General features: G+C 38.5%; 2 protein-coding genes across 2 annotated transcripts in view; one reads left to right on the top strand and one right to left on the bottom strand.

The window, feature by feature from the left end:
* The window catches only part of LOC107293690 (nardilysin-like), a 22437-nt gene extending 21763 nt beyond the window's left edge, over nt 1-674 (bottom strand). The window contains exon 1 of the mRNA XM_015822851.1: nt 487-674. Within this exon, the coding sequence (XP_015678337.1) occupies nt 487-674 (188 nt within the window). The remainder of the gene's footprint in view (nt 1-486) is intronic.
* Nucleotides 675-9230: 8556 nt separating this feature from the next.
* On the top strand, nt 9231-16849 carry UBE2E3 (ubiquitin conjugating enzyme E2 E3; the record flags this gene model as incomplete). The annotated part of the gene is given in 3 exon segments (XM_015822852.1): nt 9231-9363; nt 13750-13897; nt 16148-16849. Coding segments are annotated over 3 exon segments (379 nt in total), but the record flags the coding sequence as incomplete, so codon positions are not given.
* Between the last annotated feature and the right edge of the window lie 6896 nt (nt 16850-23745).

The raw sequence follows: 23745 nt of genomic DNA on the forward strand, positions 1-23745 counted from the left end.
CCCTCTGGAACGAGCTGCCCCCAGAGATCCGGGTGATCCCGGATCTCCCCTCCTTCCGCCGCGCCCTTAAGACCTGGTTATTTCAGCAGGCAGGACTGGCCTAGGGGTATTTTAAAGGGGTTTTAAATTAAATTTTTAGTAGAAGCGGCCAAATTTAAATAGTTATTTTTAATCTTTTTTAAAGTTTGTATTGTATTATGTCATTGTTTTAAACTGGCTGTAAGCCGCCCTGAGTCCTCCGGGAGAAGGGCGGGGTATAAATTTAATAAAATCTAAATCTAAAATCTAAATCTGAGCTTGTTCTTCCCATCTGCTCCACCTGAGAATACTGCTCCTTTGTTCACTATTGTAAGAGCATAGGCAGCTTCCTGATAACTATTTAGGCTGCTGATCTACATAATTGGTGTCTGCTTTACCAAGGAATGGCAAACACGTGATAAAGAACTTTTGCATCACCAGCTACCTGATCGTTTTATCTGGTAATACCAGGAACTGGTGTGTTGATCAAATACTGCTCTGCCAGTGTAATATGTGAATTGAAGCAGAGTGCAGACCATGTCATCTCCAAGGTTGTAAGGGAGGGGTTCAGGTTGAATATTAACTTTCCACAACCTGATGCCTGCCAGATGGCTTGGACTGACAGTTCTCGTAATAATCAGCACAGCGACAGCCATCCTGGCTGGGCATCCTTGGAGTTCTAAGCCAGCACAATGCCAGGCTGAAGACAGCTATTGTAAGACGTCACTTGTTCTGGTCAAAGGAAAGAAGAACAATAGAGATCAGCTGTAGAAGAAAATTATGATAATCCTCTAACTTGTCAATACTTTGGGTCAGATTTTCTCCTAAGAAAGACATACTGGTTTGTTTCCCCTTGTTCCTATGCTTATGCCTTGATATTCCCCACTGCACACCACTGTTAACTTGACAAATTCCCATATGAAGAATTTGCATGCATATGGAGATCCAAAAGCTGGAAGCTGTGCATTTTTCGTGAAAAGCTACCCATAGGACCTTCCTATTATGTGCCACTAGAAGACATGGGTGCCACAGGTTGACTTCGCCTCGAGCCTTACTTTCCATCACAGATTGGTATGTCAATAGGCCACCTATTTTATAGCGTGGCTCTGCAGAGAGGACCATCTACAACATGGTCTGGTACAAATAGGATTGAACAATAATCAGGAGAAATAGTTGTGTGAGGAGAAAAAAAATCTCATCCATTCTGTTGATATCTCTTTTTATTTGTCAGGAAGTTGCACTTGAAACCAGATGTCCCATTATTATTCACAACGTTTAGATGTGTGGTCTTCAATTCCCACAATTCCCCAGCCAGCATGGAAATTCTGGGTATTTAAATCCACATATCTTAACATTACTGAGATTGAGAAACACTGTATTAAAAACTGGGAGACAAAAGAGAAAGAGGAGAGATACAGAAGTGGAGATAAAGAGGAGACAAATTTCTTGTGATTGAGATGGAAGGTGATTCTGCAAAGTGGCCCTTATATTTTTTTATTAAGGTTGATTTGATTTTGTTACCAGGTAAACTGCCTTGAAGGCAGTACAGTATAGTAAACATATAAACAAAGGATTGTTTCATTTCTATGTATTTTTGGGGCCTCATTACTTGGACATAAATCTCTGCTATTTTGTGGATCCCCAAATTATTGTCATTCTGTGCCTTTGGGCGGGTTTTTTTCATACAATTTCTGTGCAAGCCTTTAACTTTATATAAGATCACAAGCTAAATTATGCATTTTGAGCATGTTTCGTCCAGGAAAAAAAAAAGTAGGGGTCCATCAGTTTTATTTTAAAGAATTTCAATCCAATACAATCCAGTAACAGGGAAAGCAAGTTCTTCAGCTTTTTCCTAACAGCCTGGATCTGCTCCAAGGCTATGACCCAGAATAGCTGGATGCTTCTTGGGATTAGGAAAGGAATGGGCTTTGTGAACAGGCTGTTTAATTCTTTGTTCCATGCATTTCACATTTCATCATCATGAACATGTTTAGGCCTCATATATCTTCTGATGGTATTCTCTGATCTGATGTAAACTTGTTTTAAGAATCACTATAGCTTGATGTGTTCTCTTTGCACTGGGCTGTGATCTGCTTCATTTGGTGCTCGTGTTTGTAAAATTATGGTCTTGTGAGCAAATAATAAACGCAAGTATAATCACTGGGGCAAAATAAGAGGAGGGAAGAATAGTCTGGATAGAACAATGCCAAACTCGAGAGAGAGAGAGATTGTTATAATATGTAATCACCTATGAAATAAAATATATACATAAATAGATAGGATGGATGTGAAGGATGTGAATTAGGAGTAATCCCAGGCCTACTCCAAAGCAGGTATAGTAGCCTGGAGTCTCCACAGTTCAGAGGGTCCCTGAAATGTCACTGATCCCTCAGATGCTGCTTTGAAGAATGCATGGTCTGTATTCTTGCTACTCTTTCATTAACGATGCGTCTCCACAGATGCGTTGGTTCAGATGCCTGCTGTTTTTATCCCATAGAATTCCTTTGAAACAAGGCACTGCTCCGGTTCTGTGATACCTGAATCGTCACGCAAGCATTTTCAGAATACATGTATGCAGCCAAGGAAAGGGAGGCCGAAGGCTCTCTACTCCCCAGAAGCCTTTGTTCAGGGCACCTCAAGGAAAATGGCATCAACACTGTCCAGCAGAGAAGATTGAGACAGTAGCTCCATTAATTTATTCTCCTTCCCAATATTTCTGGGTTGTGGAAGGGAGAATATTTATCACCACGTCCATTGTCTCCTTCCATGATGATCTCTGCCAGCTTTGCCTTTCCAGTATGCATAAACTAAGGAACATCACTGAGAATCAGTTAGGTATAGTGGTTAAGGCTAGAAACCAGGAGATTGTGAGTTATAGCTCCGCCTTAGGCATGAAAGCTGGCTAGGTGACCAGTCACTATATAGTCTCTCTCTTTTGGCCCAGTCTATCTCACAGGACGATTGTTGTGAGGGGGGAAAAAAGAGGGGGAAGGAATATTAGGAGTGTTCACCATCTTGAATTATATATTAAAAATTAATAAAGGTGATATGAAAATAAATATTTTCTGATGGAGAAAAACATACTCTTGAGCACGTGGGCTTTCCCTTTGATTTGAACTATCTGCCATCACTGCTGTGAGATTTCCCTCATGTGTCTCCTGAACTAAAAGTGAGGGGAAATTATGGCCTGTAAGGCTGAGAAAGATTGAAAACTGAGATGGAAAAGAAAGGAGGCAGAGAGGTGTTGTGGATAGATATATTTTTAAAACTGTTAACCAAAACCAGAGTGTCTCAGCTCATGTTTATAAACTACATTGCTATCTGTCTAAACAAGGTTTTAAAAAGGTACAAGGCCAAGTGTCAGAGCTCAAATTGCACTTGGTCTTGTAGAAAAGAAAGTGATTTTTCTGGATACCATTCATCTTTTTTTAAGATTTTTTTTATTTTTTAAACCAACAAAACAAGACAAAACAAAACATAACACACATACACACACAGTGTGTGCTCCTCTTTTTTTTTTAACAGCAATTTTGTAACAGTAATCTATTATTTACATTTCCCCCCTTATTCTTGTTTAGATATATTTGTCCTTGTTGTCCCGTTGTTTCTTGTTTGCATTTTTCTTCCTTCATACTATACTTCATACTAAAAATAATACATATTATTTTTACTATACATTATTATACACACATTTTCCACTTTTGACCTTTCCACACTTATTCCATATTAGATAATACTCTGTGTCTTCCTTTTCTTTTATCTCTTTTATTAATTTGTCCATCTCAGCACAGTCCAGGATTTTCCTTATCACTTCTTCCTCTGATGGTATATTCTCATTTTTCCAGAACTGTGCATATGCTATTCTTGCTGCCGTTATTATATGTAGAATTAAATACCGTATTTCTTTACTATATTTTCTGTTTAAAATACCCAGCAAAAAGATCTCTGGTTTCCAGTCTACGGGTTGGTCTATTATTTCTTTGATCCACCTTCTTATTTTAGTCCAGTATTTTTTTGCAACTGGGCATGTCCACCATAAATGATAATATGTTCCATGTGATTTTTTACATTTCCAACATGTTGGCGAAATGTTCTGGAACATCTTGGCAAGCTTTGCTGGTAGAAGATGCCATCTGTAAAACATCTTCAACTGGTTTTCCTTGAATGCCGCTGACATAGTCAATTTTATGTTTATTTCCCATATTTTTTTCCCATTTCTCCAATTCTGTTTACACTGAAGTGATAGGCTCACTCTGGTTTCCCATTCCAGCATGTTTTTCCCAGATAAATCTTTATGGAAGATGAAATCAGTTCAGATGACATAATAGCAGGGTTTTTAAATTAGGGTATTTTAAATGGATTTGGGAATCACTGGTACTTTTCGAAACAAAGAACAAAAATCAGGGCATATGTTACCAATGTGAAATAAGATTGGCATGGACCAAATGGAGGGGTAATAGCATTTTGTTGGATCACGTAATGTGACTGTAACTGTTCCAAGTTCAGTGACTAGTATCTCAGTTAAAAGATACAAAGGTGGTAAGAAAGAATTCTGTCTGAGTTTCAGTGATAGCAGAGAATGGTAGTCTAGATAGACAGCCTGAATGGCTGTCAGGTAGCCTTATCATCATATAATAGAATCTAGTGATTCTATGGCCCTTTTATGATTTGTGGACTTCAAGTCCCAAAATTCCTGAGCCAGCCATGCTTTAATGCAAGGGAAGGCAACATATGCTTTTTGAGTTTTTGCTGAATTTCAGGTCCTCTCATTGGCCACATCTTGTCCATTTCTACCTTAAAGGGGAGTTATTTTCATTTATTGTCTTTTGATTCAACTTTCAGAAGCTTGACCTGAACGAACATCTACCATTGCATTGGTGGGAGAAATAGGGGTGGAATGGATGGCATTCCCCACAGGGATTTGGTGCTACATCATTGCTGTTTTCCCCTGATTCCGTGCTTCATTTTTGCCAAGATAGAAAAGGCAAGAAGTCGTATTTCAATCCTCAACACCAGCGATCCATGGAGTTTGGGAGCCAGATATTCTCTCATTGGTGGAAGCCCCTGGCTCTTAGGCTTAATAGTTGGAGCACTGGTCTTGCATTGAACGAAGGGATAACGCCATTGGTGAGGCAACACGGAATATAGTGATGGCGATACAAAAGTGTCCTGAATTAGCTTGCCTTGGCTAAAGACATTAGCCAAAATTGCTACTGCTCTGTAGCTGAATAATATAAGGTAAAAGTACATTTTACAGTTTTAACTGTTATTTTTACCATAGACAATCTTCCGTGTCTGATACATCAAAGGTAATTGAAAGAATGTTTGTTCACCATAGTTTTCTTTAATGGACTATTGAATGCTTGGGACTACAATTTAAAACAAACAAACAAACATTACACATTGGTCCAATGAAAGCTATTGCATTGGAGGCGCTTTCCTATCTTTTGGTTCCTCCTGGATTTTTTGTCAGTAAAAGTCCCTGTTTGGGGCTAGTAGAATAATTAGGGTTTTGCAACATGCCTTTTATATCCACATTCCCTAGACTAGTCTTTAACTGATACACCAAACTACAATTTCCATAATTCCCCAGTTAGCATGGGAATCACAATCCCACATATCTGAAGAGTGGTAGTTGGGAAAGACTGGCCTTATAAGGCTAGACTACCTAAAATGTTATAATAGATGTTCCCTCTCAGTGGGCAACCTTTATAGTGTTAAGCAACAGTAATAGTATTACAGCAAATGATTGTAAACAGTAACTTAGGAGTTATTGCTTTTAGATGATTGACTATTTAATTGATAGATGCCCTTGTTCTGACTGGAGTGATTAGCAGGTAGTTTGGCACACAGCTTAAGGCAGTAACCTTAATTGTGACTGATTAATTTGGCTGAAATATGTTGCTAAGTCAATTCTGTGTTTCATTAAACTGACTGAATTGCATCCAGCTATTAGAGGTGTTTGAAGGAAAGGCAACTGACAGATGATATAGGAGCACAAACCCCTGCATTAAGCTATAAAAGAGCCATTAAGGAAACCTGTGCCAAAATAGAATTGTTCCAGAGAAATTTAACTTCCAAGCCTAATGCTAATTAATAGCTATATGCTTAATGGGTGTCAGAAGTTAATTAGAAAAACCTGATGACCTGTGCGGGAGTTTTAAATATTTTCTCTGTTGCTCCCACTTTTTGTATTGTCTCTCTGTTTTAAAAAAGAAAAAGAAACTCTACAGCAGCATTGATCTGTGAATGCTATCAGTTTACATAGCCTTATGCCTTACTGCTTCTTCTCAGTCAGAATTTTCCTATCCTTTGTGTGCATCCTTTGTGTTATGAAAGAAATACTGATTAAAAGGCAAAAGTTAACAATCTGAAATATTACCAGATATATGTCAGACTGTTACCATCTCAAACTGGTCAAATCATGGGTGCAGAATAAAGCAACAGAGAAGGACACACTCTGTAGTTTAGAATTTATTGCTGTGGACATGTATCTCCTCCTCTCCCCAGCAGAGCTCTGTACTTCTTGTCCCATTTTCAGTGTTGTGCTGTGTGTGTGTGTGCGCGCGCACACACACACACTAATCCAGTCTTTTTTTTTTTTTTTTTGGTCTCTGGCTTACTCTTAATGTACAACTAGTTTAGCTATAGCCTTTTAGCATCTGAGAAACTCAAATCCATTTTCTATTGAACAACTTTTGTCTAAAACAATATTACTAAGAAATATAAAACTGAAGCCAGAAGTAAGCTGAGCTGAACTCACAGTGAAAGACCTGTGCAGGGTGTGTCTGTGTGTGTGAGAAAGAAAAAAAAAGCCCAGATAGCAGTTATGACTGTGCAAAGCCCCACCCCTTTTTATACATGTTGCAGGTACAAACACGTTAGGATGAGGGTTTAATTGCACAGTTGTGACTGCCAGTTTTACTTTCTTGATATCTCCCATCTTCATGATGGATGCCTCTGCTCCTAGTGACTTACATAGACATATCCATGCAATTTTCTTGCTCTGATAAGGAAACAAATTTCCATTATCTTTCTCCAGACTGTTTTTTCTACTTCCCAGTTGTATTCAATTTGGTCACCTCCAGAAGGGAAAAAAACTTTTGTATCTTGCACCCCTGTGCTGTTTCCCCCAATTCTTTTGTAGAGCAGATTGAAGGTTGGGTAGAAGTTACACGGGGATAAGAGAGCAAGGAGAACTTCCCAAGCTTGCAAGTGGATGTAGTTCTGTATTTTAAATAATGACAACAAAGATGCCTTTTGATATTTCCATTCAAGATTTGTATTTGAATTGTACTTCTTTTTAAGAAAGTTGGGGGTTTTTGTGAATTGTTTGTCAGAAATTCTTTCTGAGAAGTATAGAATAGGAAGGAATGAAGATAAATAAGACATTATGGTTTTATAAAGGGGCAGAAGCTCTGAAATTGTATTTGTAGTCTTTTCAGTTCCTTCACAATCATAAACCTTAATTCTTCTGTCTAAACTGGCCTTTGAAGAGGAAGTTTATTTCAGCAATGGTACCATCACCTCTGTTTTTTTTCTAATATTTCCTTATCCCACTCCATCCCTTCTTACATGAGTATGTGAGGAACAGTATTATTATTATTATTATTATTATTATTATTATTATTATTATTTAAATTTATATACCGCCCTATCTCCCTTACGAGACTCAGGGCGGTGAACAGGCAATAATAAAAATCACAGTAAATATTACATAAAAGCCTGCTCTAAAATATAAAACCCCTAACAAAACCCAATCAAAACTACGCCAGGCCGGCCGCATGGAACAGATGAGTTTTCAGGGCTCGGCGGAAGAGGCGCAGGTCCGCAATTGTACATAGGTCGGGGGGCAGGTCATTCCAGAGGGCAGGAGCTGCCACAGAGAAGGCTCTCCCCCTGGGGGTCGCCAGCCGGCATTGGCTGGCCGACGGTACCCTAAGGAGGCCCTCTCTGTGGGAGCGGACTGGTCGAAGGGAGATATTTGGTAGGAGGCGGTCTTGCAAATACCTAGGTCCATTGCCATGGAGCACTTTAAAAGTTGTTACTAACACCTTGAAGCGCACCCAGAAGGCCACCGGCAGCCAGTGCAGCTCGCGCAGGAGAGGTGTTACATGAGAACATCTAGAGGCCCCCAAAATCCCCCGCGCAGCCGCATTCTGGACTAGCTGGAGTATAAATATTGGACACCAAAATGGCTTGTCAGTCTATATTTTCAAAAATAAAAATCTTTGGCAAAGTTGGCAGAGTACGAGACATTTTGTGAACTGGCAAATTTCAGACGTCAACATTTCTCAGGAAATGAGTGAACAACTTTTAAGAGCTTTGGGAAATACATGTAGTCTTCCTCAGTTTGATGGGCCTCCAGATATGTGGGATTGCAGTTCAGAAGACCTAGGCATAATAGGTAATTATATTAGACTAATAGAAAAGAAAATGGTTGTGAATTGGGGAACACTAAGTAGTAGGAGACCAGAAAATTACTTGCAACTGATTGCATGTAAAACTGTAAGTGTATTGGATGAAGAAATAGAGGTTACCTTATCATAGGTCATTCCATTTATTTATCTTAGACCAGGGAATGGTTGCCCAGGAACTTTAGGATTATATAGTTATTACTGCCAGCAGTATATGAAAGTGACAATAAAAGCTTAACTTTTTAAAAAACAAACAAACTAAAATTCCTTATATAAATTTACTGAAAAAGCTTCACTCTATACACAGCATAATATATTGTTGGAATAATGCTGGAGAGACTTTGGTTTAGATCCTCACTCCTCTAAGAAGCTTACTTGGTACCGTATGTTATGCTGATCTATTTCATGAGTTTGCAAAAATAAATATAGGTAATCCTGTATACGCCATCCTGAATTCCTTGTACAAAAAAATAGGCTATAAATATGGGAGATAGATGATGCTCTTCATATGCCTTGAATTATGTAGCCTTTGTGCTTTAAGGCAGTTTTATATATGGCCCATGTGCCCACAGAGACCAACAAACAAAAGACTACACAATTAACTGTTTAAAAAGACAAAAACGAGCCTTGTATTGAATATATTGACAGAAGCACAAGTGATAATAGATAGCTTCTTCACACCAAGAAGCACCAAGACATATATAAACAACAGAGGCCATTCACAAGAATAACGATAGTAAAAGGTCATACAGTTCATTTTCTCTCTCTCTTTCTCTCTCTTGCTTATTTTAATAGTGCTGGGCCTAAAGGTGATAACATCTACGAATGGAGATCTACTATCCTAGGTCCCCCAGGTTCTGTATACGAAGGTGGCGTATTTTTTCTGGATATCACATTTTCATCTGATTATCCGTTTAAACCACCAAAGGTAAGGTTATGCAGTCTCTGTATCTTTGCATATATTTTCACTTGTCTTCCATTTTCATTCAAGAAAAGCAACAACTGCAAGAAGCATTTCCAACATGGTGCATAGCACAGGATCCCTAGCAAACTGGGACTTTGAGACCAGACAAAAGGGCTCACATTAACTTGCTTTCACAGTGTTGCAGTATTCACTGGAGGCTTTCAGAGTTGGGCATTTTCTGAGAATATTATTCCAGACCCCATTTTTCTGTGCTACCTGTTGGACAGAAGAATAGAATTTGGAGGGCGTAATTCCCGTTACTTTTGCATCCATGCGGAAAAACATTCCAAGAGGTCATAAAATATCCTGTTGAATTGTTCTATTCTGATAAAATGAGTATAATGCCTCATTGCTCAAAGTACTCAGATATAGTAGTCGCATCAAATTACTCTTGGTAGTAACAGTACCAGGTAACATTCTATAACTTTCTTTGTAGGTACAGGTCACTTTTCTTCACATATGGCCTTATATTATATTGTTTTCACTCTGAAGAGCTACAATATTTTGGACTGTTTATTAAGGAGTATCTGCTATAGTAGAGATGGTGCTAAATAAATGAGACCACTGAGAAAAGTAGAAGAAACAACAATTTCAGCCTTTCTGATGCCATCCTTCTTTTATTCTGATTTTACATTTTCACTTATACTCTTTCCAGTCTTCTTATTCCTCTGAACTAGCAAGATGCCAGGGAGACAGGATAGTTTTTGCAACACTATATTGCTTTTTTGCCCAAATCTTTTAAAGCAGGATATGGTTGTCCTAAGAAGATAAACTTGCCCACATTGCTGGAAATCAGATTTATTTCAATAAACCAATAGAAGTGTGTAATCTTAGTACCTAAAATGAAAAACAGAAGTATTGAAGCCCTGGTTTGCTTGATAGTGTATAATTTGATAAATACTTTCTCAAAAGTTGTAATTTTTTTTAATCTAATAACATATCAGATACAATGCTTCTTTAATTATCAAACATTTCAACTTGTGGTCTTTTCCTGTGATAAGCACTCGTTTCCTAATTATTTCAAAGTCTACTGAAACATAAATATACCCTATACCCAACAGTTGTTTACAATCCACCATTTAAATCTTGTACAAGTGCTATAGTGAAAAACGTGGATTTTTTCTGATTTTGATCATATTGAAAGATGATCTTTATTATATTAAAAATGAACATGATTGTAACATTCAGCCAAGTCATATGCTGTAGTACAATACTGTCTGACAATGACGTGATGCATTTATTGGAGGCAGTAGGATTTGCCCTTTTCCTATTGGCTGGGAATGGGGAAGATTTTCACCACTTTTTCCTATTGGCCGGGAGTGGGGAATGATTGTTTTTTTAAAAAAAAAGATCAGGAAAAGATATGTTACTTGTCCACGCTAGCTGAAATGTAAATCCAGAAACCAAAGAACATTGATAAACAAGTACAACCACTATATACGCATTTCCCAAAAAAGAGAAAACTAGAAGCAGAGATGTATAAAATCTTAATATAATTCAATATTTAAACATGATATGTTTTTGGGATAGTGGGAAAAATCAGGCAGAGCCATGGACCTATGTTCTTGCTCCCTCTTTCTTTGGATCTTAAAATGGGGCAGGCTTTCCTCAGTCTCACACTTTTATTTTCAGCATGAGGAATGCACCTGTATAGAGGAGATAATGCCTGGAAAAAGGCCTGAAATCATTGGAAATTTAACTAAAAGGGATATTTAATATAAAATAGTTGACCACATTTCATTAGCACTTTGATTGATATTGATCTCAAGTGCTCTGAGCAATAATATCAGTGCAAATGAACTTAAAATGCCTCAAAGTTGCCATATTGAGTGGAATGTGGCATTTAGTGAAAGTGCAAGTAGAATCAGCAATAGAATCAATTGTAATTTTTTAAAAAAAAAAAAGTCTGTAGAGCCCTTGTTTGATTTGTTTCAATCCTGCTTTCTGATTTTTTTTTTAAAAAAAGGCATGTCAAATCTCTAGTAGCTTTTAACATTGTCAGAAGCATAAGCTAAGATTTCCCATGCTTACTGATATAATATAGATGTTTAATGCCAGTATAAATGTTTGTTTAAAGATTGCAGCTGTGCGGCAGATGTTTGATGAGGAAGATTCACATTCTGCTGTTGAATAAGTAGACCAAATGTTAGGTTCACCAAGTTGGTTAATCTGTTGTATGCCCACAACAGAAATCAAGAAACTAAGACCCACTCCCAATCTCTTCTTTCTCTGTTTCTTCTCTTGTCTAACAAGTATTATATTCTGGATAGGATCAAAAGAGTTATTCTAGTCATGCCCCCCAAAATTAAGGTTTATTCCCTCTTTTTTTTCATTAAAAAAAGATGAAGAAAAGTGGTGGGAAAGTCACACAAATTTCGGTACTATTATCCCAATATGCATTCTCCTGTCAATTTCACAAAGGCTTGTCATTTGGCATAAATCTGTAAAAGGCTCCAGTGCACAGTCATCTTGGCAATGTTATTTCCCTCTTGTAGGTTCCTTGAAACATCTGGAAATAGGGCAGACCTAGAGATGCCCTGGAGCTTATTCTTTGTAAAGAAGGGATCACCAAGAGTGCCACAAGGCTTAGTTGGTCCTCTATTCTTCAAGGGTTTATTCATGACATGAAGGGAATCTGAACATGCATCAGTTTTGCATATGATACAAAACTGACTGCACTGCGGATTCCATCCAAAACCACATAATTTAATGGAAAAAGTATTAGGGTGGATTGCTTCCTCTTTCTCCTCCCTTTCTTGCACATCATTTTAGTGCTTAATTTCTAGTTTATATTAAGTCAGATCCTAGTGTCCTTGATTATTGAATGACATTACATCAGAGTTTCCTGATTCAGGTTCAGCAGAGGCCTTCTCACTTAAAAGAAACCAGAAGCTAGGAGCCACGCTAAGCTAAATCATATAAAAAGTTTAGCTAAGAGGAAGGGGTCTGTTCCAAGTTTTATTCTCCTATAGCTCAGAACTATATTTCTCGAAGCTACCACATTATATGGTTCAAAACATAAGTGTAACAAAGTTCAGCCATACACATTCTATTGAAATATAAGTTCCTATTTAACAGAGCCAGCCTTTAATACATCTAGATCAGGGGTGTCAAACTCGCAACGTCACATGACATGTTGCAACATATCATGACTTTTTTGCCATTGCCGGCAATGGGGTGGGCGCAGTTTCACTATGATGCATCCGCGGGCTGGCAGTTTGACACCCCTGATCTAGATCTTGCTGCTCACTGTCACCAGAGAAGGCTTTCACCCTCACCAAGATAAGTTAAATGAAAGTGTCAGAGATTGAAAGTGAGATCATCTTGATGTGATCTATGTAGAGTATACTAACCAGACAGAATAAGTAGTCTACATTTATGAGTGTTAGTAGCCTCAGGAAAGCAACCTGAGTCAGATTTAGTTTTCTGTGGAAACTGATACCTTTGAAGATTGCTTATACAATATTCAAAATGTACCAACATGCTCTATGAGCATATTCATACTGTGTTGGAAAACTCATCTAAATAAATGCCAACAGTTGGAGAGGTGATCTTATTGTTCAAAGCTGTCAGGTTGCATATAGATGAGCCAAGGTTGGTTGAGGGGAATCATAGCATCTATATCATGATGGCTTTCATGTTCCAGAGGATGCTCTTCAGATTTCTCAAACTAGCGTCATCTAGTTTGGGCATCATAACTAGTGAAAAAAACTAGTGTCTCACTGTGAATCTCACATTTCAGCAGTTTTAAATGAAAGCTGGGTATCTTAAGTGCCATTTTCCACATGCACACAGAAATAGTTCATTAGGCTTCTTTAAAGTGTGACAGCAGAATTGTGGTGACGTCCTGATACAAACTCTGCCCTTTTGTACTTGCATTCCAACTTGGTATGCAAGTACACAAGTCTTGGGACTTGCAATGTCACTTGTCTTCCCCCAAGGAAACTGATGAAACTGCTATTTCTCAAGGGCATGCAAATGTTTGTATGTGTCATCTGTTGTTGTTGTTTTTTTTTTTAAAAAAAGCATCCAAAATGCTGCAGGCTTGTCAAAACAACAACGAAAAAAAACCCTCAATAAAGCTTTTAGCTTTGAGACATACAGGTTATAGCAATTGTGAATAAGGCAGCTGCTTACAAAAGAAGAGAGGGACCTCTTTTCAGATGAGGCATAAACAAACATCAGAAACAAACATTTTTTTTTTTTCAAAAATGAAAGGTCTCGACAGAAATTTTTTCCCACTGAGGGAGAATCATTCAAGACAGGTTTCAAAAGGCTAGCAACAAACTATGCCTGAAAAGCGTGTAATGATCTTGTCTCCCTCCCCTTCTGTTGCTCTTCTACCCGTAGGTTACTTTCCGTACTAGAATCTATCACTGCAACATCAACAGTCAGGGAGTCATCTGTCTGGATATCCTGAAAGACAACTGGAGTCCTGCTTTGACTATTTCAAAGGTTTTGCTGTCTATTTGCTCCCTCTTGACAGACTGCAATCCTGGTAAGGCGATCCTTCTCTTTCATTCCCCCCCTCCCCCATTTAATGAAAATAAGCATTATTAATTCTGGAACAAGCAGAGCCAGATGAAGCAGCTCCCTCACTTTTGTCAACAAAAAACTTCCATTTTTGCCCTGTCTGAAAAGAGCATAAACTGGCAATTGTATGATCTCTATAAAACTGTGAGATAAATCCACATTGAAAAGGGTTTTATTTTGCTTGCATGTATAGAACAGCTTCTGAATAAAAATCTCTTTTTCTTCTAATTATCTTCCAACCTATAAATGCCTCCTGTGCTTTGCAATAAAAAGGCTATGATACATGAACTTCCCCAGACTGATTTTCTCCAGCTGTTTTAGGACCATAATTAAGTTTTTTTTCTGAAGGTTGAAAGTCTTCTAGTGTCTTCCAATGAGTAGCAGCACCAACTCAAGAGATACCATTTTAGATTGATTCAAGTAGTAGAATAGACTCATGGTTCCACAAACATAAAAGACAAACTGGCTAAGTTAAGTTTCCATGTACTTCCTGACCATCAATAGTACATGGTGTCTTGGATTGTGCCACATTATGCTTTTGTAGCCCGTTCCAGTGTGCCAGTCTCTTATGAGAAACAAAAGACTCTGCTAGAAGTCCTGGCCTGCTATTTGTGCCTCGGCTAATACAAGCTGCTACCAGTCTATTTTTCATTTGTTTATTTATTGTATCAATTTCTATTGCTACCCATCTCTCAATTGCAGCTCTGGGCAGCACACATAGGGTTAGAAGCACATGAAACAGAACATAATCAAAATTAGGAAAAAATAATGGCAGCTGAAGACAAACTGGGCTCTGATTATAAGAAAGACAAACTTGCAATGATGGGCTCAGCTAATCTCCAAACCCCATTCCCAAAGGAACATCCAAGTCTTTAGCAACTTCTGAAAAAACCAGCAGGGTTGAGGCTCCACAAATCTCCGTGGTATCGAGGCTTAATAGGCGGGACCCAAAGCACATCCACCCTGCTAGATCTAGGGGAATGAGTCAGCCTAGAGAGAGCCAGTCCCGCACATGTAGACTTTTATACATGACAAACAGTGCATTGAGTTGCATCTAGATGTGCATTAGGAGCCAGAGCAGCCCACAAAGCTGGTGTAAATGGGTAATAATCTAGCAAGGTACTCCCATAACTGCTCACACTGATGAATTGTGGACCAGTTGTAGCTTCAAGGATAGTTCCTTGCAGTAGTTCACCCAGGAAATTACCACAGCTGAATGGCTAAGAACAGTACAGCTTCATATAGATGCTAAGTAGGAGGGGGAAGTACAGAGCCCTGCAGGACCCCACAAAGAAGGGGTAGATCTCTTCACCTCCTCCTCATCCACTGGAACCAGCCCTGGAGAGAGAAGGCCCCACAACACCACTTCTTAACGCTTCCATTGCCACCACTGCTCATCACGATGCACCTGACGCACGATGGAAGGGTGGGGAAATCCTGTTATGCAGATTCTGAATCCAAATTGCCTTTTTTGGGACTGAGATACCACAATTCACTAATCCCGTATATCTAAGGCTGCCGTTTGTAGTGTTCTACGAATAAGATTGGTTGTCACCTAAAAAGCCCTTCATGTTATAGATCCCAGTTGTCTGAGGGACTTCATTTCTCCCTTTGTTTCTGCTAATCCTATAAGAAGTGCCCCCCTCAAAAAAAGCGTGCTTTGGGTCCAGTCTATTAAGCAGTTTCTTCTGACAGGATGTAAAAGGCATTCCTTCCCTTTCTCAGCGCCCGCCTTCTAGAATGGCATCTTCCCAGAGCTTTGGATGGTTCAATCCTGCTAGCCTATAAACTAGCTTTTGAAAACCTGATTTTTATCCATGCTCTGGCTTACATGGGGTATAATGACCACTTGGATGGGACTCTGTTAAATGTGTTTATTGATTTCCACCGGTCATAGTCATTTTGCTTTTAACTTACTGTTTGGGGGGTTGTGTTTTTAATTTGTGTACTGTCCAGAGTTGTGGGTTGGGTGGCCTCATACATTTGAATCGATTAATTAATTATGAGTCGGTAAGTGGTACTGGCGTTGAGTGCTTTTTCCCTGTCTTAATTATTAAATGTGTGAAATGAATTGTTGAAACTTTGCTCCTCACGTTGCTTATCAGGGCAGGACTACTAATGTGTCCTCTCCCTTTCTTTCTTTCTTTCTTTCTTTCTTCCTTCCTTCCTTTCTTTCTTTCTCTCTCTCCTCTTGTCCCTTGCCGAATTCTTGCAGCTGATCCTCTGGTGGGAAGCATAGCCACTCAGTACCTGACCAACAGAGCAGAACATGACAGGATAGCCAGACAGTGGACCAAGAGATACGCAACATAAGTGATGTTGACTACTTGGCGCAGTGTGAAGGTGCGGGGATGCAGCTTTGCAGTGTGCAACCAAACTTTATAGCCTTTACAATACGGACTTCTGTGTATATGTTATACTGATTCTACTCTCTGCTTTTATCCTTTTGAAGATTGGAATACTGCTTTCTCTCCCTCTTCCCCCTACCCCAACCACCTCCCCAAAAGGTAAATGCTATCAAGAGTAGAACTTTGTAGCTGTAGATTAGTTATGTTTAAAATGCCTACTTGCAAGTCTTGCTTCTTTGGGATATCAAAATGTATTTTGTGATGTAACTAAGGATACTGTTCCTGAAGTCAACCAAATATAATAGTGCATTTTAGCCTAATTCATTATCTGTATGAAGTTATTAAAGGTAGCTGTAGATTACTAGGAATTACGTCATTTGTATTAAGCCCAGATCTATTTCCGATATGTGGTACATGCTGTTGTGAAAAATGTTTAAAACTTTTACCTTTGTCAGTTTGTAATGAAAAGGATTTCTTTTATCCTTGTCCCCTCTCATCGCCACCCACCTTGTAGCTCAGAGAGCATCCAGTGTATCATCTCAAACACAATAAACATGTTCCCCAAGGAAGAGCTTCTCTGTTTTCATATTTGAAATTAAAATGTGGGTAGAGCCAGTAGGACTGTTTATATACAGATCCTTGTGGAAAAGTAACGTAAGGCAAGAAGGCCCCACTCAGAAGGCCTGGAAGATTATGATACTTGTAGTTTGCCTCTACCAATGTTTCTTAAGGCAAAACTTCACAGTGCTAAATCTTGCATTTATAGTCACAGACGCGTACAAACAGATAAGCTAGAACAGTAGCGTCTTAAGACTTTAAAAGGATGATACCTTCCATCACTATTTCTCCTTTCCTCCCTATCGCTGCCTTGAAATACTAACCAATGTGGTGGTGGTAGTGTTGATGAGGATCATCATCACTCCTGTAAAATTCATGTTAATATCATTCATCACAGCTGTGAACATCTGTTCTCAGGCAGAAAGGAATATTTCCACTAAATCTATAGAATGTTAAAGTGCAAGGATGTGATGAGAGCAAACCAGAATTAGGACGAAGGAAGAAACTCCATTGACCTTGTCCTCCCTCACTTCATTCCTGGTAGTCATGAGGTCCAGCCACAATGTCAATAGTTGGTATTATAGTTTGGGGCGGGGAATACAATGTCCTTTAGGACCACAGTGATAGGCAATATTAAGTCACTAGTCTTGCAGTCTCTTCTGCAATCTCCTGAACCAATATTTGTCAACAAATAAAACACAACTTAGGCAACAAATTTAATCTCGTAATTTAGATAGACTCCCGTTTTTTTTTCCTTGAAGGAAGGAATAGTATTGTTGGGCTGCACCTGATGCTTAATTGTTTTCCACTGCAGCACAAAAAGCTTTGACACAGTGGGCAAATAACACTGACCACAATTTGCCAAGTGTAGCAAACTGTTGACTTGTAACAACCTGATAAGCTGTTTAGCTCCAATTGCTTGAAACAAACTTTCCGCGCTTCTTCATCTGATTAGAACCTGAAAACCTGAAGATGTTAAGAATTGTGATACTGTACAATTCTCTTTGTTGGATACCAAGGAGCTGATGGAAACATGACATGTGCTCCAGTGACGGTTTATTCTTAATTAGTCAGTTGATTTTTTGACCAGTGAGTGTATAGCTGATAAGGCCATTCTGAGTATAGTTGATGGCGGGCAGGGGAATCTTGTTATTTTATGGATTCTCCAGGATGAAGGAGCAAATTACCAAAATTTGATTGGATTTCACATAATCTCCCACCTACTTTTATAATTTAGCATAATTAGGTCATTTTTATAATTTCAAAATTTTGAGGATTTTGGTTCTTGACAATTTTTTCCAATTTGTAGAAAATATCCACTGCTCCGGTGCTTCTGAATTATGTTAAACCTGTCTTCCAAAGCAATACAATTGCATGATTTCCTTATTCACTTCTCTATGTGTCATAAACAGTGTCATAAAACTTCAAGGGAGCGTTTTCTTGACGAGTTCAGCAGAATATAAATAAATATTGACTTAGAAGTAAAGAATTTTTTTAAAGGAAAACACAGCTGAGAGGTTTAACTTATTGGTAACTCTCAACACAAAATATGAGGTAGGCCTTTCTCCACATTTTTCCCTGCAAAAGAATGGGATCTCCAACACAATCTGCTCACTGCCCAGGTTGATAGACTGTCCTATTGTGTGCATCACGTGGATAGCTTAGTCCACAGCAGCACATGTTAAAATACTAACATTCCTTTTCCCATTGCATGACCACCATAGGCCTTTGTTTATGTAGTCAGAACATCAAACAGTGCAAACCAGTCATCCAGAAAGATGATTTGTGTTTATGTGACAGATACTTCTTACTATTTATGTTTCAGGCTTCCAGGTTCAAACTCAACTATTGTCCATTGGGGGCGGGTGGAGGGTGCTATTGAAGCACTTCTATCAGGCAGTTATGTACTTTTTATATATTTCTGGCTGGAGTTCAACATTTTTATCATGCAGAGTATTAACAAATTATAGAGGCTTCAAGGTGTTTGAGGTTCATCTGTAAGACCCATGGCCTCAGAATATGACGCCTAGAGCAATATCATTTGAGACCATACCTGCAAGCTCTGCAATAAAAACTCAAACGACAAATTATCCTATTTATCTCCTACCTAAATGTCATTTTCACTTGGAATTTTAAGGGTTTATTAACAACTCAGGACCTCATTCAGATCCCCCCCAAAAAACAAAATGCCTGTTCAGTGCAGCAATCTTCTTAGTAGGCAATTGATAAAGGCAATCTGTTTAACCCATATTATAAGCTAGTTCTCACAGAGGTGTCAACAGTATTTTGGGGCTGTCCTGTCATAAATTTAAAGAGAGGCTACTCTATCCTCTGCCCCATTCCCAAAACAGGTGCTTCCACCAGAAATTTCAACAAAAGAAAACATTCTAACCTTGCTTTATTGTCAACATTCTTGATTCCTGGGCCCTCTTGTGTGAGGAGGCATAGAGAAGTGTTCAGTCAAGATTCCCAACTGATCTCTACAATATAAACTGAATTCATCTTTAGCATTTCTTCCATGAAAACAATTCCTACAGCTAGTCTTGTAAAGAGAGAACAGAAGGCATACATGAGAAAATATTAGGATATCGTACATAGGGCATGTTTGTTAGTCATCTTTCATTAATTTCAGGAGATGTTCACAATTCCCAGTGAAATAAGTGAAGTTTATGGGGCATGTGAATTTGGTACATTTGTCTTATAAATTAGGACAAGAATATATGACAGTTACCGGGCAAGTGGACCACAGGGAGAAACTAGATCTTGCTGGTTCCTAGTGAAAAGATAAAATGCACTGGTATATTGCACGTCCCATAAATTTACCAAAAATGGCAAAATGTATATTTCACATACTAGATGTGGACCCTGCAACACTTTCAAATATTTATATCATAAAATATATAGTATAATTAATTAACATCATGGTCTTGTTTTTTTAATGCACTAAAGTTTCAGACTGCAGAAAATTTGAAATATAAACGGGATGCCTTCTCAATATTGCCCCTGTTAACTTTCTTTACTAAGATTATATTAGTAATTCTAAAATTTCCTTCCTGTCATCAGTTTGTCAACACCTTGTTCCTTTTCATGTTGCTTTTTTCTGTCTGTAAATTTTATATTTACTGAAGTAAGAAGTTGGGGGGAGGACGGGGTTGTGTACACATTTAAACTTAAAAAGAACTTAATTTTGTTTCTCAGCTTTTCTCTGCTTACACCAAGCAGCAGAAAGAAATTTGTATTGTTAAATAAATCAATTAGTTGTTAAATGAGAATGTGTGCCTTTTTTCTTGTTTATTTGGTTTTTCAAAAATTCCTATTTTGGCTATTCTTACCTAGTTTAAGGCCCATACTGCTATAAGCGGCAAAGTCCTACTTATATAAAACCCTTTTTCCATCACATCAGCTAGAGTCTCCTGGAGATGTCTGGTGTGATATCAAGGTTGCCCAGAGTATTGTGTGGGTTTCAGGATTTCTTATTTGTTTCAACCAATTTTGGCCAAGACCCCAAACATCTGAACACATGGCCAACACTGGCTTATCCTGAAAAATACAAGTATGGTTAGAATTGATTAGGAATTCAGTAGGAAGCCAGCAAGAAATCCTTAAGATACTAGACTAAGAGGCTAAAAATTATCCCAGAAAAAGACAATGGTAAACAATTTTTGTATTGTTTCAAAAAAACCCAAAACCCAACAGCAATGGGATGATGTCCAAGTAGCCATCAGATGAACTTGTCCTCATTTTACCCAAAACTGTTACATAACACTGAGTGTGGTGACATATGTATACAAAGAGCAGGACAAGCTCTTCTTCCCTCATATCCATGACTGTTTCCTGGATATGTGAGTTTATGATTTGGGTTGTATGACAAGCAAGATACCAGAGTATAAACTGACAGCAAACAGCATTCCTTACTAGCACTGATGATGTTACCTAATTTGGGTAATGAAACATCCACAAGAAAACAAGCAAGCTCAGAGAGCACAAAGGACCCCTCATAATTTGGGTTTGCCCAAAAGGGAAATCTACTACATCAGAGCTTTGATTTTAATTCTTATATATGTATTTGCAGATTATACTCTCATACAAAACCGATAATAAATTGGAATGGTTTAGTTTTTAAGGCCTTGTATCTCCTTTAGAGAATGGTGTGATGCTGAGAACTATATCCAATTTGAGGTGTAGCAGAATACATCCTTTAGATGTTTTATCTTTTGAAATGAACCATTTTGAAGGTTGATTGAACACAAAACTGGGTAGTGGTAATCAACTTCAATATCATTTCCATGTCACAGACACCCACTCCTAGTAGGAAGCTGTCCTATGGGCATTAAACAAATGGTATGTTTGATGAAAGGAAGGATTCCCAACTTCACTTCAAATTAATCAAATATTTATTATGGCCATAGATCAGCGTAACCATTACAATGCAACATATGCAAAATGAAACTAATATAAAATTTAAAAAAAAACCATGGAATGTATTCAGAGGTATTGTGTGCAACTGTCCCTGCGCTTGGTTGTCTTCACACTAAGATTCCCTGCAACTCAGGGAAATTGCAAAGGGCAACAAGACAGCACAAACTAATACCTCTACCAGATGAGAATTTGCACAGTTGCAATTTGTGTGGTTGCAACAGCTCTTTCTCAAGCAGCCAGGGCATACAAAACAAAATCATTACATTGCAGCCTTCATTCAAAATAGCAGAAAGAGGGTATAACAGGAAGAAGACCACTACCAAGGTAACAGTCAGATAAACCTGAGTCTGGGGCAAAATTGTAATCTAAGAATATATTTCAGATAAAGGGAAGGAGGGGGTAAGTACATTTGGACCTGTAGATTTATAATAAAGGTAATATTACCCTGTATGACTTTAGTTTCCCTAGACCAGTGTTTCTCAATCTTGGCAACTTTACGATGTGTAGACTTCAACTCCCAAAATTCTCCAGCTAGCAACACTAGCTGGAGAATTCTGGGAGTTGAAGTCCACACATCATAAAGTTGCCAAGGTTGAGAAACACTGCGCCTAGACTGATCTACTTTGAAGGACTGACGCTCCTAAATACTACCAGAAAAACATACTGCTCCATAAATCAGTATTTCTTGGCTTATCAATGAGAGCAGAAAGCCCATCTGTAGCCCTCGGTGCTGCATCAAGGCAACTGATTCTGGCCTTTCATATACAGTATGCTGTACTTACATAATCCTGAAGAGGAGGGCTTGGAGATCAAACGTTGGCTACTCTGAACTGCTTTTGCAAACTGCACAACAACATTGCCAAGCTGTCCCTATCAAAGGGCTGCAGGTCATTGCTTCTTTCCATTTACCTTCTCATTTTTGACTTCACCGCCCCTTGATCATAAAAAAGATATATAGATTCTGGAAAGAGGGCAGAAAAGAGCAACAAAGATGATTAGGGGGCTGGAGCCTAAAACATATGAGGAACACTTGCAGGAATTGGGTTTGTCTAGTCTAGTGAAAAGAAGGACTAGGAGAGACATGATAGCTGTGTTCCAGTATTTGAGGGGCTGCCACAAAGAAGAGGTTGACCTATATTCCGGAGTATCAGAAAATAAGACAAGAAACAATGGATGGAAACTAATTAAGGAGAGAAGCGTCCTAAAACTAAGGAGAAATTTCCTGACAGTTAGAACAATTAACCAGTGGAATGGCTTGCCTTCAGAATTTGTGGGTGTTCCATCACTAGAGGCTTTTAAGAAGAGACTGGACAGCCACTTGTCTGAAATGTCTATGGAGATTCTCAGTCATCCATGGTTATACCAAAGGTGCTTTTTCAAGAAGCAACTGGACTTTCTTTGTTTTTCCTTGAAGACGTTTCGTTTGTCATCCAAGAAGCTTCTTCGGTTCTTACTCAGTGAAAAAGCACCTTTAGGAATAGTATAGGGCAGTGTTTCTCAACCTTGACAACTTTAAGGCATGTGGACTTCAACACCCAGAATTCCACAGCCAGCAATGCTGGCTGTGGAATTCTGGGAGTTGAAGTCCGCATGCCTTAAAAATTGTCAAGGTTGAGAAACACTGGTATAGGGTCTCCTGCTTGAGAAGGGGGTTGGACTGGAAGAGCTCCAAGGGTCCTTTCCAACTCTGTTATTCTGTTATCTGGAAGACAGCGTAACGGGCAGTGACATCAGCTCTGGTTCTCAAAGAGGAATGTGGTGAATAATCTCTGGATTCAGCCCTTTTCTGCTTACAGACGAGGGATCAATTTCTACAGACACTTTTCTGTAGATGTTCTATACTTGTGTCATTTACCACAGCAGATTTGCAGGTTCAAAATGAGCAAACAAACAAAATTTCCAGCTTATTTCTAGATACCACATTGAACCCTCATGAGATATCTGTATACTACATCCCTGCTACATAAAGACATAAACCTAGGAGAGTGATGTACTGTATAGTCATAAATCCAGTACCTAAAGATAGGCCAGAAGGAAGGAAGAAGTTATGTGCAAAGCAATCATAATTTCAATATTGGGAAGCTTAATAGCTACTATGGGAGCTTTTCTGCTGAAAGATAAGATACAGATAGTTTAAACAAACACGATCAAAGTTATTTAAATTTTACTCTATTAATATTTAATTCGACTGCATATCAAATAGTACAATTGTGTATAGCAATTCTTCCTATGACTTTGCATTCAATTGCCCAAATGTTGGGAGAAGATTTAAGTACAGAGCAATGGGATATTATTAACCCATCTCACAGTATTTTATAGATTCCTGAAAACATTTTTATTGAGAGTTGAAAATGGAAACAGTGCTAGGACGATATGTCCTTACAGGTTCTGTAGCCTTGTGTACTAAGGTAAAAAGTATTTGACCTAGCATGTTATTATTATGACTGGTTGCACAGCCAGCCAGGTGTTTAGACTGGATTTGGCATTT

Source organism: Protobothrops mucrosquamatus, unplaced genomic scaffold, assembly GCF_001527695.2.
Source record: "Protobothrops mucrosquamatus isolate PMUCROS unplaced genomic scaffold, P.Mucros_1.0 scaffold1702, whole genome shotgun sequence".
NCBI classification, from domain to species: domain Eukaryota; kingdom Metazoa; phylum Chordata; class Lepidosauria; order Squamata; family Viperidae; genus Protobothrops; species Protobothrops mucrosquamatus.